Source organism: Fukomys damarensis, unplaced genomic scaffold, assembly GCF_012274545.1.
Source record: "Fukomys damarensis isolate Sample0158 unplaced genomic scaffold, DMR_v1.0_HiC HiC_scaffold_14, whole genome shotgun sequence".
NCBI classification, from domain to species: Eukaryota; Metazoa; Chordata; class Mammalia; order Rodentia; family Bathyergidae; genus Fukomys; species Fukomys damarensis.
This window is the reverse complement of record NW_022900926.1, coordinates 26,256,736-26,274,820: the sequence shown is the minus strand read 5'-3', so window position 1 is coordinate 26,274,820 and position 18,085 is coordinate 26,256,736. Positions and strand designations below refer to the sequence as shown.

At 47.6% G+C, this 18,085-nt stretch overlaps 1 protein-coding gene across 1 annotated transcript in view; it reads left to right on the top strand.

Annotated features, from left to right (window-relative positions):
* The window catches only part of Synj2 (synaptojanin 2), a gene marked incomplete at its 5' end in the record, with an annotated part of 103,431 nt that overhangs the window by 45,201 nt on the left and 40,145 nt on the right, over positions 1-18,085 (top strand). The window contains 2 exons of the mRNA XM_010625249.1: positions 1,283-1,508; positions 9,774-9,857. Of these exons, the coding sequence (XP_010623551.1) occupies positions 1,283-1,508; positions 9,774-9,857 (310 nt within the window). The remainder of the gene's footprint in view (positions 1-1,282; positions 1,509-9,773; positions 9,858-18,085) is intronic.

Genomic DNA, 18,085 nt, shown 5'->3' with positions numbered 1-18,085 from the left:
GGTGACAGAAGCCTCACTGTCTGGCTGGCAGATCTGGAATCTGGAGCCCTGCCTTGATGCCACAGGTGGATTTCATACATTTGTTAGGAAAGTGGTTTATCACCTGAAGTTTAGAGTGACTCAGAAGGAGACATCATTTTGTGAAACTGTGCTTCATGGTTATCATTTTTCATGCAGAGGAGCTTGCGGCTGTGAGAAGTCGAGGGCAGGCTTCCTGTGGGGTAAAAGTAGCTGTGGCTGCAATCAAGGAGGTTGGCCTCAGAGCAGAGGTTTTGGGGGAGCCCAGAGAGCCACCAGAACTCAGCACACATTTCCAGCAGTGAGAGCAAGCTGTTGTCTGTGAGGAAGGCCAAGGGCAGGAATTGGGTTGCCTTTTTTAAACAAGTAGGGCATTGTGATCTAGATTTGCTCCAGCCCCTGTAAGAGAGAGTCCCCTGGTGAGAGGCCTCGGAATGAAACAGCTCAGGTCCCCAGGGTGTGGGGAAGGCCAGGTGGGTGGGGAGGGGGGTGTCGGGTGGATGGGAGGGTGATGTGACTGTGCGAAGGTCAGGCCTTCATCAAGAGGGGTTGGGCTGGGTAGTGCCAGCTCTTCTCACAAGCCCTGTGACCTTGGAAAAGTGTTTTGCTTCCTGTGCCTTAGTTTCTATATCTGTAAAATGGGTTTCTGGTTATACCTTTCACATGGGCTCCTTTCAAAGATGCAATGAGTTAATCCATCCAAGCAGGTAGGATGGTGTTATGTGTGTCTGGACATGTTGGTCCCTTTCACCATCATCACTTTTTTAAATTTTAGATTGGTTTGTAATGCTTTCATCATATTCACCCCACAGTGTGTATATAGATGTATATAATTTAAGTGTATATATTTAGTGATTACTTTTTATCATTTGTCATTTTATCACTAGCTGTGATTATTTAATCAAAACATTATTTAACTTTTTATTGATGGGTTCTAATAAAACGTGGCAGCCTCTGAACAGAACCTCCTTTGAAATTCCCTGAAAGGTTCCTGTCTGGCTCACTCTGTAGTTTTGCTTCTGTTTGGTCTCTTTGACAACCAACTGGTAACAGCTTTGGGAAAGGGCTTCTTCCTCCTTCCCCCTCTACACATACACTGGGGGTCTCTCTGAAGCATACAACTTCCTGGATTTGTATGTCCCCACTGCAGAGTCCTGAGCAGAATGCCAGGTCCCCCACTGGTGCCTTGCCCGTACCCATATTGAAAGCAGTGTTTGCTGAAGTGGTGAGCTGACCCTAACCTGTGTGGCGCTCCGTTTTGTAGGAACCAGTTACTGCACGTGCCCCTGCGGCAGCACCAGGTAAGCTGCTGTGACTGGCTGCTGAAAGTCATCTGCGGTGTGGTGGCCATCCGCACAGTGTACGCCTCGCACAAGCAGGCCAAGGCCTGTCTCATCTCCCGCATCAGCTGTGAGCGTGCCGGTGCTCGCTTTCACACCCGTGGCGTCAACGATGATGGCCATGTGTCCAACTTTGTGGAGACAGAGCAGGTGAGTGCCCAGGCCCACCCATGGCTCTGAATGGTTCACAGGAACTGTAACTTAGGCAAATGTTTTTTTCATTGGGGGCAGAAGAGGCCGTAATTTGTTTGGTCTGGTTTCTGATCACAGTTCTTTCCTGTGTATGTCCTTGGACTCTGGATGAAAAATCTGGCCTCAGGTTTGCATGGGTTTTGGTTCACATCTCATGCTAGGGAAATACTGCTTACCTAAGGTATTTTTAGTTAGAAGGCATTGGAAGTGGTTGCTGTGGTCAGGAAGAGTGACAGTTGTTCCAGAAACAGCTGAAAGATGTACAAACAGGGCTTGAAAAATCTTTTTAGGACAAAAAAGTACATCAATTCAATGAAAGGATGGGAGAAGTGTTTATTCTATATCAACTCAAGCTTCATCCTAGAAGTAAGTGTGAGTATCTGGGAGCTATGAAGTCAGCTTTGAGCAGCAATTGCTTTCAGCTCTTATAGAGTGGAACTCTGCATAATTCCTTATCAGTTTCCTTTCCTAACTTCTGTCCTTAGGCCCAGAACTGCTGTCTTAAAACTTCTGTTGTGCTTGTTCTGACTTGCACCCTGTGGGATACTGCCGTCTTGGAGCATATCAACTGTAGGAAGGGAAAGCCCCGGAGAGGCACAGGTGTGACACCACTGTGGCTGGCAAGCTACAGATGCCCCATGTGTATTTGGTGCAGCTGTAGCTGTGCACCTGCTGTGAGAGGCACTCGCCGTGCGGACTTCAACCACTTTAACTCAGCACAAATTTGCACACCTGCCTTGTAGTCAGGCTTTGCAAGGGAATAGATTTAGCACAGGACATATAATTTATAGGATTGTTATAATATTCACCGAAAAAGTCAAATGCAGAGGAGTGCAAGACATCTGTCCACATACTAGAGACCCAGAATATCCAGCCGAGGGCTATGATCCCACAGCAATGTCTTGCACAAGTCTAGGTAAAGCCCTAGAACCCAAGGCATTGCCTGCCACAAGTCCATCCAGCGGCCTAAAGCCCACAGGGATATCTCATCCAAGTTTGTAACGAGGATCTGTACTAGGAAGGCCAGTGGTGGGAGCTAGAAAGTCTGTGCCGGGAGGGTGAAGGATCTATGCCAGAAGGCTAAAAGATATGTGCTGGAGCCAGGAAGCAAAGCTCAAGGCGAAGACCAGAGCTTCCCTGACAAGCACAGCAGCCATTCCCGGCAATGGTGAGGACCCAAGCTCGTCTGACAAAAAGAACAGCTGAGTTCGTGTCAGGAAAATCAGCTGAGTCAAGCTTCTCCAGGAAAACCAACAGCGTACAATCTTCCCCTCCAGTTCTCTTCGTATGCTGTTGGAAACAGTCTTTAGGTGGTTCTTCCATGCCCAGAACCTCACTGACTCAGTTCAGATGGGTGTTCCAAGTTGACCATCAGTTACTCCACATGCCTCTCCAACTTGAGCTTCTGTGTGCTTGGGCATTCAAAGGCGACTCAAAGCTGCTTTGGGGCTCCATTTTGCAGCAACCAGTTATTAAAGATGCAAAGATGGGGAGGCTCCTCCTGGAGTCTGGCGAGCTGGGGATGTAGGATTGGTAGAGCGCTTGCCTGGCATGCATGAGGTCCTGGGTTTCATGCCCAGCTCTGCGCGCGTGCATGCATGCACGCACGCACACGCATACACGTGCACACACACACACTCACACACAAAACAAAGGGGAAAAAATATGCAGCCCTCCAATGGAGGTTTTCTTTTTTCCTTGTTTATGTCTTCATGATGAAGGTGACTGCCTTTATCTCACATGCACCACCTTTGTGACCAGTTTTCCAGCTGTACTTTTATCCTTCAGATATTCAGTGCATCTTTATTGTTTATTACCCGCTATGAACTGGGAGCTGTGCTGGGAACAGGACCGAAGGGGCAAAGCAGCATTGCCGAGCCTCTAAACTGGATGATGGAGCAGATTCTAGACATCATTGTGGGGCCCTAGAGGGACCCCTGAGTCCCAGCCTCCCTTCATTCTCCATGTAGTTAATAAACTGGTCTTATCCATTGTAACTTACCGAGTATGTCATCAGGGAAACAACTACTCTCCATTGTCACTGTCCTGTCATGTAAGTCTCTCTGATCTCTGTCCCTTTCTCTCTGCCCCTCCACCTCCATGTGTGTGTGTGTGTGTGTGTGTGTGTGTATGTGTGTTCCTGAGCTTTCACACTTCATCCCCAGTCCTTTTTTTAATTTTGGGGGTACTGGGGCTTGAACTCAGAACCTTGCTCTTGCTAAGCAGGTGGTGGAACCACTGAGCTAAATCCCTGGCCCCCTTTTTTTTATTTTTTATTTTGAGTCAGGGTCTCTCTAAATCACTAAGTTGCCCAAGCTGGTCTCAGACTTACAGTCCTCATGCCCCAGCCTCCCAGAATGTGGAGTTACAGTTGTGTGACGCCACACCTGGCTAAGGTAGAACATTTTAACACAATGTCAAGGTGGGCTGTGTGAGCTTCCTGAGGCTGCTGTAATAAAGTACTATACATACACTGGGTAGTTTAAAATGAGAGGCATTTTTTTTTCTCTCAGTTCTGGGGGCTTGAATCTGAAATCAAGGTTCTCTTCAAGGCCCCCAGTTTCTGGTAGCCTTGAGCATAACCAGATTTGGGGCAACATCAGTCCAGGCTCTGCCCCTTTGGTTGGTTTGTCTTTATAAGGACACCAATCATACTGAATCAAGGATCACCCTTCTCTATCTAGGATGGCCTCTCTTAAACTAGTTACATCTGCAAAGATGCTATGTCTAAACAAGGTCACCCATTGAATCCTGGGGCTAGTACTTACCTGTTCTGGAAAGGATACAACCCAACCCATAACCAGTGCATAATCCCATATGAAGGGACTGAGCCTTTGATGCAGTGCATCTGGCTTCAGGAACACTCTCCTTGTGATCTTTCCTTGCTTCACTTTCTGAAGACTAGCAGGCATTGCTGCAGGCTCAGGCTGGGGCCTTTGCCCTGGCTCTTTAATGTGTGCCAGGGACTGACACATGTCTCTTGTTTTCCCTGTTAACTTGTTAGTGCTCAGGAGCAAGGACCTCGCCCTCAGCTCCATCAGTCTCCCATTTTAGGGAAGATCAGCAAGGCCTTAGATAGGACCAGCCTTTCCCAACTCTTGGGCCACAGCCCCATCCTATTCTGTTTTCTGTTGCTAATTATACAATACGTGGGTAAGTGCTATGGTTCAGATCTAAAATACCCCAGGCCCAAAGTCTCATGTGTTCAGAGGAGGGGCCTTTGCAAGGTACAGTAATTGGACCATGAGGGTGCTATACTCATCAGTGGATCAGTCCATTGATGATTTCCCAGCTGAATATGCTCTTGGGCCCACTTGGAGCAGACTGGAGGAGGCGGGTTGCTGGGGGCGTGCCTTTGGAGGATGTATTTCTGTGGCTCATCCTCTCACTCTGCTTCCTGGCTGCCATGGGTTGAGCAGCTTTCTTCTGCCTTGTACGTCTACCACACCATTTGTGCCTTGCAGCCAGCTGACCATGAACTGAATCCTCTGAAACTGTAAGTTATACCAAGATAAACCTCTCCTCCTTAAGGTGTGCATGTCAGTTATTTTATCCTGGTGACGGGAAAGTGACTAATACAGTAAGTCATAAAATGGGTGTATTTTGGTTCACAGCTCTGCTCCAAGGTTGAGGGGCCCCAGACTAGTGATATTCTTTGCAGTGCTGGGGATTAAACCCAGGGCCTTGAGTATGCTAGCCAAGCGCTGTACTGCAGAGCTACACCCTCAGACCTTTTTATTTTTTATTTTGAAACCGCCTCACTAAATTGCCCAGTCTGGTCTCAAATTTGCTATCTTCCTGGCTTGGCCTCCCAAGTAATTGAGACTATAGGCTTATGCCACCTTACTTGGCTTGGTGACAGCCTTCTTCCTGGCTGAGTCCTGTGGCACAAGGCATCACTTGATGAGAGACAGGGAGCACACAGGTGGCTTAGCTATTCTAGCATTAACAAACCCACTTTCACGATAACCTATCAATCCGTTAAGTACAGGGAGGGCCCTAATCATTTCTTAATGGTCTTGCCTCTGAATACTGGCCTCTCATAGTGGGGGTTAAATTTCAGCATGAGTTTTGGAGGGGGAAACCTTAGCGTGATCATTGCTATTTGAATTATCTCCACCTCCCTTTCTTGAGATTAGGGGAAGGGATTTCTTGGGTTCCATAATATGACTTTGAGATCTTCTAGTTTTTGTTTTCCATCCATTTTCCTTCCCTGGGTCAGGCAGTGTTGGCCTCTTAATGAAGGGCAGTCGTACGCCACCATCTGCTGTCCACCCAGGGACACACAGGTGTCTCCCGGTACAGGCCCCCGTCTGACTGAGGGGGTGTAATTTAACCCCACAGTGACTGTTTTCACCAGGCTTATCACATGGCATGAGTGTTGTGGCCTTGCACTCAGAGCAGTCTTTTGTTGGGCATGTGCATTTGAGGCTGCCCCTGATGAGACATGGGAAGAAGGAAATCAGGCAGTCAGACCATTGTGATGCTGTGAAGGGGTGTCCCTCCGCAGAGGTGTGTCCACAGTTGTCCTTGCTGGCAACCTGGAAATGAACCCTTGGGCCCTTCAGCAGAGTCTGCTGGTTCATCTGTCGGCCTCTAGTTCCATCCTGGGCATATGGGGACTCGGTACAGCAGGAACAAGAATGTGATGTTCTACCTGCCAGGGCACTTCCCATAGCTGGGGCTCAACTGCTTGCCTCCTGCCTGGCACTCTGGCTACGTGCTGAGGAAGGTGCTTCTCATGATGTGTCTTGGAGATTGGCACCAGGTGGGGAGGCTCTGCTCACCCTGCAGTCTTTGATGAGCTTGGGGAGCATCCCTGGTGAAGGTGGTTCACTGTACGTGTGGGGACCTGCCTGCTGACCTAGTAGCTTGTCATTTAGGGCTGAAGTGGTATCATGGACACTGGGCATGTCCTATTCCCTTGAGTCTACAGGCCAAGACTCGGACAGTGTGCACCCTCAGGTACTGTCTCCTGCCTTTGCTGATATGAAATAGCAGATTGTACAGGCTCTCTTGAGGCCTTTAATTACAGGAGTTTGGTAGATAGAGAGGGGTGGATTCAAGTAGGAGGTGTTACTTCCTCCTCCACCTGACCTTGAAGAAATGGTGGGGGCACTGTTTTTAGTCCTCTGGCCCCAGGATGCTATCTTCCTGCCTCAGTCTACCAAGTAACTGAGATTATAGGCTTGTGAGTAGGCAACTACTGAGGACATCATTGCTGAGCCCCAGTAAAAAGGAGGCATGCTGGGCAGCACAGCCCTGGTGGTGGTACCCATGAGCCAGGCTTGGGTCCTGCTGGGGAGAGGAGTCTACAGACCGGAGGTCCTGCAGTGGGTACTGGGGGCAGCCTGATGGCCTTTGCAGGAGTCATTTGCTGAGCAGCTATACACAGAGAACAGAATGGGGACTGTCAGGAGACAAATTGGCTTCTCATGAGTTCATTCTCAGGGAGCTTGAGAATGAGGAGTTTTTAGTTCCCTCTGCTTCTGCCTTGTTTTAACATTTTCTTCCCAGGAATGAACAGTCTTCCTCCTCCTCCTAGGCAGGCTGTATGTGTATGTACATGCACGTTGTGGGTGTACACACATCTGTGTGATACATGCATGTCACATGTTCTATGTGTGGCACACATATTTTGCATTGTGTGCTATGTGTACATTCGTGTTGCATGTGTCGTATGCATTGTGTTGTGTTGTATGTGTATATACTGTGTGCATTTGTGTGGTGTGTGTGTATATATATATATATGTACAAATACATATTGTGTACATGTGTGGGTCGCATCTCTGGCTTCCTGGGAAGAAGCTTTGAGTCTTTTGGGCTCAGCTGTGAGTCATACCAATTGGGCTTGCTCTGCAACAGTGACTCATTGTGCAAAAAAACAAAACCAAAAAGTCCCTCAGTCTGTTAAAAAGGATATGAGATAAATATTTGACTATTGGAGATAAGGCCACTGACTTAATTATGGGGTGGTGAGAATGACTGTGTGTGTCTTCCTGGGAGCTCAGACTTGGAAGGGCTAGTTTGTTACTGCTGCATTCAGACATAGAAGTCCAGCAAAAAGCCTTTATGATAGAAGCGTGTGCACACAGTTGGCGTATTTTCCTGTTTTGTCCCTTTCTTTTTATGGCACTTTGGTTTCTGCTCCCACCACTTTGAGAAGGGGACCGCTCGGGGTGGCCTTCTGGCTGCCTAGTACATTGTCATAGCACCTGCCTAGGCTCCCTCCTTCCACAAGGGGTTCCTGTTAGGCCGTTGCCCACCCCAGCTGGTCTGTTCTTGGGTTCCTTTCTGCCTCATGCCCTCATGGCCTAGTTCTGTTTGCCTAGCATTCTGCCCTGGCAAAACCCTCCTTACTCACTGGATGGCCTTGTCGACAGTCACAGCAGCTACACCTTTTCAGTCCCTGCTCTGCTGGATGCATATACCTTCGTTCATACTCTGCACCAGGTGACATGAGCTCCGACTGGAGCTGACCGTATTCAGTAATGTCCCAAGGCCATCCTACTGGGCTGGTGGGAGTTTGCAAAGTGGATTTGGACCGTGCTGTTCTCATGTGCTTCATGTTCCAGCCTGCCTCTTCCTGGGCCCGCCCAAGTGGCCTCTGTGGAGTGGGTGGGCTCTGTGATGTGAGACAAGCCCTTCCCCCACCCCACATGCATTCTGGGAGCATATGGAGCACCTCAAGTGCTGGTGGTCAGGGTAAGGGTCTGGTGAGAGTGGGGGTGTAGACATAAAGGGTTTCCTGGGGAGGAGAGAGGGAAGAACTTTGCAGCACCTTTCCTCTTACCCCAGTGTGGAAGGGGTTCTGGATGGTCAAGAAGCTGATTCTGAGCAGGACTCTGGAACCAGGTCAGGTTAGAAACAACGCTGTGAGCACAGGGTCTCCAAGTGAACGTTTAGAGTTCCTAAGCTTGATCAGACCCTGAGTATCACTGCCTGTTGTCTTCATAGTCAAATATTCGCTGACTTGGTTTTTTTCTCTGGAATCTGGGCTTGTGGGGATTGCTGTTAGGTCAGCAATCCTTAATCTCACCATAGTAACTATATTGAAAATGGTTTCAGCAATCTGCCATTCTGTCCTGGTTTTGTTAGTAGAATAAAGGAGAGTGACAAATTTGCTGATAATCCATACCTGGAAACACCGGTTGTTCTTCACCAGGCACATTTTTCCTTTGGGAACTAAGGCTAAAATTATAATTCACAGCACAGATATCAGGTCTGTGTCATTCCTGTGGTCCTGGGACTCGCAGGTGTCAATGTCACATCCTCCCCTGCAGAATTACTAATGCATGTGTGATCTGAGCATGATCTGGCCTGTGTGGAAAGCTACCTGTAAGGGAGCGGGCTGGTAAGCAATGGAAAGGACTCACAGTGGTGCCCCCGCCAGCCCTGCTAGGCCAGGGTAGGATTGCACAGATAGAGCCTGGGCATCTGATTACCACTGCAGTCTCCTCCTGTGGGGGCTCAGGACTGTACTTCTTGTCTTTAAACTCCTTTGCACTCCAGTGTCATCAGAAGCCTGCAGGTACACTCTGAAGTACCCTGTGCATTTGGGAGAGGATATTTTTCAAAGCATAAGTATCATCTGTTTCCACACAGGGGCAGGACCCTGGAAGCTTGTAGAAACTATTGTGTGTAGTGGCTGGGTGCTGTATTTAAGGACAAAATGGCACCTGGCCAGAACCAAGTTCAAGTTTAGTCTTGACTTGTGTTGTCCAATATGAGACTGACAGGTGCAGTCAACCTGTCTTTTAGCTGGATCACTTCCTTGTTCATTTGATTTCTTCAATCCTTTTCCAGTAGCTGGCTCCCTGCTACTTAGCTGTTGGACAGGTGGAAGTAGAGGACACTGAGAAAGGTCCCAGTTAAATTCCAGGGCACATTTGCTTCTGTTCCCAAAGTGGGGAGGAGGAGGAGGTGCTGAGTTTTTTCATGGAGCAGGGCAAAGTGTGAATTCCTACAGATTCTAGAAGGACAGGCCGTTGGTGGGGGTAGTCTCCAGCCACTTCAGGCCCCTCCTCAGAAGCTAGCCAGCAGCCAACTGCTCTGCCACCCGGCCCGTGCCAGCTGTGCTGGGTGACAGAGCACAGGGCGCCCAAGTCCACTGTCTGCCTTTCCGGACTGGTATCAGGTCACAGGCCCTGGATCCTGTTACCGGCCCAGGACATTGGATTTCACTGAAGAATACCTTTCCCTTTCTGTTTCCTTGTGCCACAGACGATTTACATGGATGATGGAGTCTCATCTTTTATCCAGATCAGAGGGTCGGTTCCACTGTTTTGGGAGCAGCCAGGGATTCAGGTAAGTGACTTAAGAAAAACTGTTTTTTTATATTATGTTCCTCTGCCCTTCAGTAGCTGTGGTTTGTTTAAGAGTGTTTCTTTCATGATGGAGCTTCTGGTCTTTTTTTTTCCTCAGTCCAGGTGTGTTGAGTCAAGCTGTCAAAGTATGTATGTACACACATACGTGTGTGTGTGTAACACACAGGCTGGTTTGCAGTGTTTGGATGAGCAAACACTTGTGTTTTCTGACCTGGGTGCTTTGTGCACCCTCCTCCTCTGAAGGAGGAGGCCACAGGGTGTGCTGGGCTATGTTCAGTGTACAAAGAATGGTTTTGTTGTTGTTGTTGTTACTGGGGATCGAACTCCAGATCTTGTGCTTATGAGGCAGGTGGCGGCACCACTTTCCTAAGCCCCTCTAAAAATGATTTTGAGAACTGGGACTCTCAGAGGCCTTCAGAAGAGCCAACGGAGCCTTTGGTGGCCATATGATGGGTCTGGCATTTGGTGGTGCCCGTGTGGAGCCACGTAAGGACTGTGCAGAGCCTTCTCGTGATTTCTAAAAATACCCAGGACCGTCCAAAGCAGGGCTGTGGTCAGTGCCAGAGGAATTTGGCTTCTGTGTCCTGGGAAGAGTTCAGGGGATGGGAATACTATCAAAGAACACACTTGTCATCAATGAAAGACATGCTACTCCCTGTGTGGGTTCTTTTTTTTCTTTTCCTTTTTTCTTTATTGGTACATTTTAGGTATACAATACAGTTACATTCATCACTGGGATCTTGTACCTTTACATGATATATCTTGGTTCTTATTTTTTCCCCATACCCCAGTCCTCCCTTTACCTCCTCCATCCTTCCCTATTTAGAGACTTTGTTTCCATTTTTTTCTCTTTTCTCTTTTCTTTTCCCTTCTTAGTTTTCCCCTACTCCTCCCACTTCCCCTACACCTTTAGACGTTTTTTCCTATTACATAATATCAATTATACATTTTGATCCTTATTTACACTTAGTTTATCACACCAGAGAAACTATTCGGTATTTACATATGTGTGTCCTGGGTTCTCTAATGAAGTGGTCTCAGGCCTGCGTGGTCTGGGGGTTCCTCACACTAATGTCCATCTTCTCGCCTGTCTTGGGGAAATGTGCTGCATTCATTCAGAAAACCTCTCACCCTGGGCCTTTGTTTCTCTGGCTCTTCTTACCAAGGCCTCTCGTGTGACTGCAGTTGGGTCATCAGCCAGGGCTGAAGAGGCCCTGGGTGCCATGTGCTAGGTTGCTCGGGATGTCTGACATAGCAGGGCTCAGAGTCTGGGGTTCAATCTCTCAACCCAGACCCAGAATTGTCCCTAGCCCCACAGCTATTAGCTTGCTGCACTGACAACACATGTCAGCCTGTGGAGTGAGATGGATGGACCGAGTGTCTCCTGCAGGCTCTGGGTTCTGAGGGAAAAAAGGCTTAATTAGCATGTAGTCTTCCCACTAGAAAGGAACAACCCAGACATCCAGGGATGGCCAGTGGCATTGAAAGGTAGCATGGAAAAGTATATAACTGAGAAGCTTCCCCAACAGCACTTTCTAAAGGAGGTTTTTGGGTTTTGTTTTGTTTTGTTTTTTTTTACTTTATTGACCCGTACTGTAAACCCATGTAAGGCATACAGCTAATGTTTCTTAGTGCACTTAGAGTTGTGTGATAAGCTCCATAATCTAAAATTAAAACATTTTTTTTCCTCTCTCATGGTGCTGGGGCTTGAAGCCAGGGCTTGAAGCTTGCACGTGATAGGGAGGCACTTCAGCTCTGAGCTGAATCTCTAGTCCTAACTCAGAGTATTCTTAGCACGGCTGGAAAACTCTGTGCCATTAGCAGTCACCCCACGCTCCCAGCTCAGCCTCAGATCTGAGCTACACTTAGCTCACTTTCTATCTCGGTAGAGTTCCTACTCTGGACATTCCAAACGAGCTTTGTAACACTTTTCTTTAAATTTGGAGGGTTTTTTCTTTTTTCTTTTTGTATTACCAAGGATTGAACTTGCCAGGCAGGCACATTGCACATCCTGTGCCTAGCTATATTCTGGGTCCTGGAATTTTCTTTCAGAAACGTCTTGCACTTTGTAATTATGAGGCTGAAAAACATAAAGGGATGTAGGATAGAAAGGACTCAGGGAGACCATGTTATATTTCAGGTAAAACTTATAAAAAGTCTCAAAATTGAGGGGATGGTTGTGAAAGATTCCTAGAGTATGAGAAGGATCTTTGAAATCCACGCATTTCTTACTCCTGCCCTGCTCTGGGGTGAGGACTCAGAAAGGGCATATTCCAGGCCATGCCTGGGGCTGTCCTTGATTGTGCCAGGCCCCTTTTACACTCGGCTGCTGTCTCTTGTTGTCTGTACAGGGTGTTCAGAAAGCCACAGGAGGAAGTCTGCCTCTTATCACCACAACTGCCCTGTAGTACTTGGTGGAGTGGCCTCATGGGCCTCCCTCCACCATTTTGTGTTAGGCCTTCCAATGTTTTTGGTCATCTTTTGTCCTATTTCTACGACTCTTAATGTTCTTATCTCCCTTGTCTAAAAGACAAAACCAAGTGGTCTCCAACTTGACCTTGATGATGACCCTGTAAAAGTCTCACCCTGCCGAGGAATGAGTGTGCCTGAGTCACCAGCCAAAGTCATGAGGACTTGCCCCACACAGCTTTTTAGCAGCTGCATCACCTTTTAAAATCCTAACACTTGTGTTTCACCAAAGCCTCTGTGGTGTCTTCAGCTACAGTTTTGAAAAGCTTTAGTGTTCATTAATCTTATTAGGGATTTGCTAACCTTTGGGCCTGATCCTTCTGTTTATCTTCTAAATCTCATCCATCATCAAAAAGGGGGATTAGATCATCTTCAGAGGGGACCAGGAGGACAACTTGCATGGTGGTCTATGGTTATCCGGCCCCTAAGGATGAATTCTGGTAGTTTTTTCTCCATTTTAAACTTTTTCCCCTCCCTTCTTAGGATGAGAGGCTCAAAAGACTTTTGGGCAAATAGCTTGCATTCTGAGTTGCAAGGTGTGCCTTCTTGAGGATTGCCCTATGGAAATCAAGCCTTGCCGGGGCGGAGATTGAGCTGGGAAAAGAGGGCTATGGAGCCACGATTTGTGTGTGCTCAGAGGCATAGTGCCTTCAGTATAGGCTCTAAAATCTTTATTTTCTGTCTGATAACCGTGTATCTAATAATTTCATCTGTATCATGTAAAAAGGTTGTGCGATTTATAAATAGCCACCATAAAATTTTACCCTTGAATGCACTGCTTCCTTGGTATTGCATGTTAGAGTGTATATTTACCATCTTGTTCATCTGCTGAAGACTGCTTCCCTTGCTGCTGCAGGATTTTCCTCCCTCTAGGGTGCACAGGCAGACACTTGTCTTACACATGTGAGTTTGGTCTGTGCTTTGAAGTTTCATATGACAGAACCATCAGGAGGAGAATCGGAGGACTGGGCTTCTTAGCAGTATTCACCCCTTCTCTGTCAAAACCTTTTCCTGAGCTCTTGATGTGTTCAGTTGCATGTTTGTGCTTTTCCTTGTTCCACAAAAGATGTGAGATGGCTTGGGGCGTAGCAATTTCCAGAAAAAAAGCCGGTGAGGGAGAAATGTACTCTGGATGAGAATGAACTGAAGCCAGGGCCAGAGCTGGCATGCGCAGTGCCTGCTGTGGGTCTGGGGAGCTTGTGGGAAGCAGCCTCCTTTTCGACCTGGACATCTGGCAGCCAGCATAGAAGGAACCAACTTCATAAGTGAGATAATTTGTAGAGTTGTTCAGAACAAAGGGCTGGGGATTTAGCTCAGCGGTTTGGTGGCCTTGCAAGCGCAAGGACCCGAGTTCAATCCCTGGTACCAAAAAACAAAACAAAAAAACAGAACATAAAACTTTGACGCTATATAGACCTGGGTCAAACTCAAATTCTGGCATCTCATTTAGTTACTCATATACTTTTGAGAAATTCTTATCTTTACTAAGCTTTATCCTGTAAAGTGGGGTTAATTATACCTGCCTCATAGGATAATAGAGAGGAATGAAGACCATAGTACATACTTGAATTTAGCAGAGTATCTAGAACCCCAGAAAGTTTTCAGAATGATAGCTGTTTTTAATAATAAATAAATGATGTCATGGGGAGATGAAAACAAGTCCCATGGAAAGAATCGTGGCCTTCTGTGTCCTGAGGGCTTGTAAGATGTCCCCCATCTTCATGATGACATGTAGTAAACACAGCACAAGCACCAGTTTCCTCTTGCTTCTCTGCCATCTCTCACAGACTGATGGAAAATCAACAACCCCAGGCCAAACTTTTCATCACACAGGCATTCATGGAGCTTCAGCCTGGTATAAGGGGCATCCAGAGTCAGATACAGTCTCCCCTTCAAGGAGCAGGAGGCAAGGATGTGACAGACTTGTGTGAATCAATCTGTGACAGAGGAAGACCGATCCAGTGGCAGCTCTCAGGAGGGGCAGCTGGCCCAAGCGAGGACTAAGGAGAGGACCACTGAGGATCCAGAAGGTTCCCTTCAGGATTCTTGTCTCATCTGACTGGGGAGCAGACATGGGGGAACCACGTTGACAAGGGAGGCAGCCACAGCAGAGGGAGCAGCTGGTGTAACCCCTGGATCATGGCCCATCCAGGGAGTGGTACTGGTTCAGTGCTTGGAGTGCTAGTCATGGGGACACAGGAGAGATGGTATAGGAGGTGGGGCAGGGGCTAGGCAAGCGTGGCTGTGTATCTTAAGGAGTTTTAATTCCAACCCAGGAGTTGCCAATGTTGGTGTTTAAGTCTGCCACACATTAGGGTCACTGGCAACTTTGAATATCCCACCTCAACAGTATCATACCAGTTAAATCAGTGTCTGGGCTGGGAGCCAGCAGCAGTACTTTCTGAGGACCCTGAGGTGATTCCAACGTGGAGTAAAGCATGGGGCCTGCTCCATTGTGTGCAGATAAACTATGTTCTTGGGGTTGACTAGAGTGTGGGGAACTTTGATTTGGAGCATTTGTCCAATTCTGTAAACACATTATGACCCAGATTGACATTACTGAATCCGAGCTGTGCCTCAGCTGGCAGGCTGGTAGGAGATGCTCCTGAGTTCCCCGGATCCCCACAGCAACTTGCTTCAGGGATAGAGGGCTGAGCCCCCAGGTCGGAGCTGCTGCAGGTGGGAGCAGTGGGTGCCAGGAGGGCCTGGAAATGCTGCTTGTGATTTTAGTCTTGAATGAAAGCTGGTGGGGGCCTCTGCTGTGGCCCACGTCCAGCACTTGCACCATCCAAATGGCCAGCTCAGTGAATAGTCTATAGGATGAAACAAATGCCCCCAGGGACCAGACAGGGGTAATCAACCATTTCGTAGGAAGGAGGAAGCCAGGGTGAAGGAGAAGGAAGGGGAAGCTAAGAAAAGAGCAGTGCATTGAGCTCCAGTGGGCCAGGGCCATGGAGATTTCATGCCATCCAGCTGCAGTTCTTTCCTGAGGCTTCTGACACATGGTGACTTTAGGAGTAAGTGACCCCAGAAAAGGGCAAGGTATATTGGTGTTGGAGCAGGCTAGGGGTGAGGAAATACCAGCAGGATTGGGGAGGGAGAGGCAGGACATGGCTTGAGGAATCCTAAAGGGGGGTTTAAAGAAATCGGGGATAGAGGATCCAACTTGAGGCCACAGTGCCCGAGAGAGGCCTGTGACCTGGCTCCGCCATGTGACATGGACCTGGAATGGGACTCCTCCCCCTCCGCAGGTGTTTGTCCCCTTGGCAAAAGGAATGAAGACGATGAGGATTTAAAATTATCCCTGCCCAAAGAAGAGCAGATGTGCAGCAGTCACCAGGGGGCTTGTAAGAGTCACACGCCTGGGCTCACCTCCAGGGATTTGGTTCTGCAGATGTGGGCTGAGCTAGGGGATGTCCAGGGACCACACTTTGAGAACCACTGGCCTAGCTCTGTGATCCTTTCCACTCATTTCCTGCGTTGACCACTGATCTGGGCAGGGTGCCCTTGACTGCAGCATATTCCCAAGTCGGTGTGTTAGCAGCAGTGATACTGGGAATGTGACCATGCTGATGGACTATATCTAAGTCCAGGCCAGTAGACAGTCAGAGACCTCTGGAGCCGTGGGCGCCAGCCTCAGCTATAGGCTATGCCCTTCTCCTGCCACTGGCTGCTAGTTCCCCTGCTTCTGTCTGCTTCCCATCTTCTCTGAGTCCCCATGGGTGTGGTCGGTGGGGCTATAAATGGGGACAAGCCTTATCTCTGGTTTCACTGCTGGTTCCCAGTGGTAAGTGCACAGTCTTCCCACAGTTGTTCTCCAGACTTGTTCAGAACCTTTCAGTGCTTCTGGGGCTTTTTCTATGGTGATTCTATCTGGGTTGGAATCCTCCAGGGCAAGGGATTTAGGATCTCCCATCCATCTGCCCATGTTGACTTAGTGCTCAGTAACTCATCAGTGGTGATGCAGATGATCTTTATAATGGGGGAGTTCCAGACCTCGTGACTGGGCACTGCCAAGTGCAGCCAGCTGTGCCTGCAGGCCCCATCTGTTTAAAGAAAGAGCTTTGGGGTGTGACTCAGACAGGCAGGCAGGCCTGTCCAGCACTGGAGCCTGTCACGACCAGGCCAGGCTTCTGACCCTGGACCGCTGGCTTTTGTGCCTCTCTCTCTCTCTATTTGTTAGTCCATGTTTGTAGTACAGAACAATAACATTAACCATGGGAGTTGGTACATGTCCATACATTTTTTTTTTTAATCTTTCCCCCCCATCTCTTGGTCCCCTCCCTTTTCCAAAAGATCTTATTTCCTTGTTTCCTGTCAGTTTTTATTTTGCTCTCTAACTTATTTATATTTTGGGTTTTTCATATAAATCATGTGATATTTAGACATGTGTTTGATTTATTTCACTTGACATTATGGTCTCAAAGTGCATTGATTTTTCTACAAATGACTCAAATTTGTCCTTCATTGTGGCGGAGTAGTACTCCATTGTGCATAAATACATTTTTTTATCCACTCATCTGTTGGTAAGCGTATAGGCCATTTCCAAGATTTAGCTATTGTGAATTGTGCTGCTATAAACATGGATATGCATGTATTACTGTAATATAATGGCTTTAACTCTTTTTAGGAAGATACCTAGAAGGGGAATAGCTGGGTTGAATGGTATTTCTAGTTTTAGTTTTCTGAGTAATCTCCACACTGATTTCCATAGTGGTTGTACTAGTTTACACTCCTACTAACACTGAAAGATGCCTTTTTCCCCACAGCCTCACCCATGGAGATGATTCTCAAACAGTTGCTGCCTGTCTCTGTGACTGGGGACATTTCATGTGTTGCCAACAGAGGACATACATGGAGCAGGCAGCTCCTACCTGGGCAACAGCCCCTGGTGATCTTGTGGCAGGAGGCTGAGGGGAGCACAGATCAGCCACCACCGGGTACTTGTGTGAGCCTAGAACTGACAGGCGGCGGTCTATTAAATGTCTGACATTTTCTCAGCCAGGCATCGGTGGCATTTGGGAAAAAGGGCAGAGGAAACCAAGGCAACAAAGTGAAGGTGTTCTGACTGGGCCTTTCTTAGGGACTCACTAGTTCACAGAAAAGATGCCTCACTTCATACACTCATTTCTCTTCGGACTCAGGTCTCAGGGGACCAAAGAACATTCGGACTTTGTTGAATCGCTGGCCAGAATTCTGCCTATGAGACAGTGTCCTTCTGGCATATGGTGTCTACTTGCCCCTCCTTTAGTGATGTTAATTTTGGTTACCAATCTGGGTTCTTCTCAATTTTGCCACTTGCCATGAACGTTTTCCCCTTCAACCAATAAGTGCTCTATAGCAAAACTCTGAGATCATGCAAGTATCTTGCTCCTCATCACACTTTGTAAGATTTATCAATGGATGCCTTTTGTATTCTTTACTATGGTGGTAATAAAATAATTTCTGCACTGTCTACATTTATCAGTAGATACTCTGCAAGGATGAGTCTTCCTTCCTTCCCATATCCACTCATACACCAACCCATCTGTCCATCCATCTACCTATCCACATAGCCATCATTATCAAAGTAGAGCAACAGATTCCTATTTTATTCATTAGACTATAATCTCCTATTGCCCTTATATTGTTTGATAGTCATATTGCCCCCAGTGAGAGCCTCCTCAAACTGGCTCTAATAACAACATGTTCTTGACATTTTTGTTTTTGGTTTTGGTTTTTTTTTTTTTTTTTTTTTTT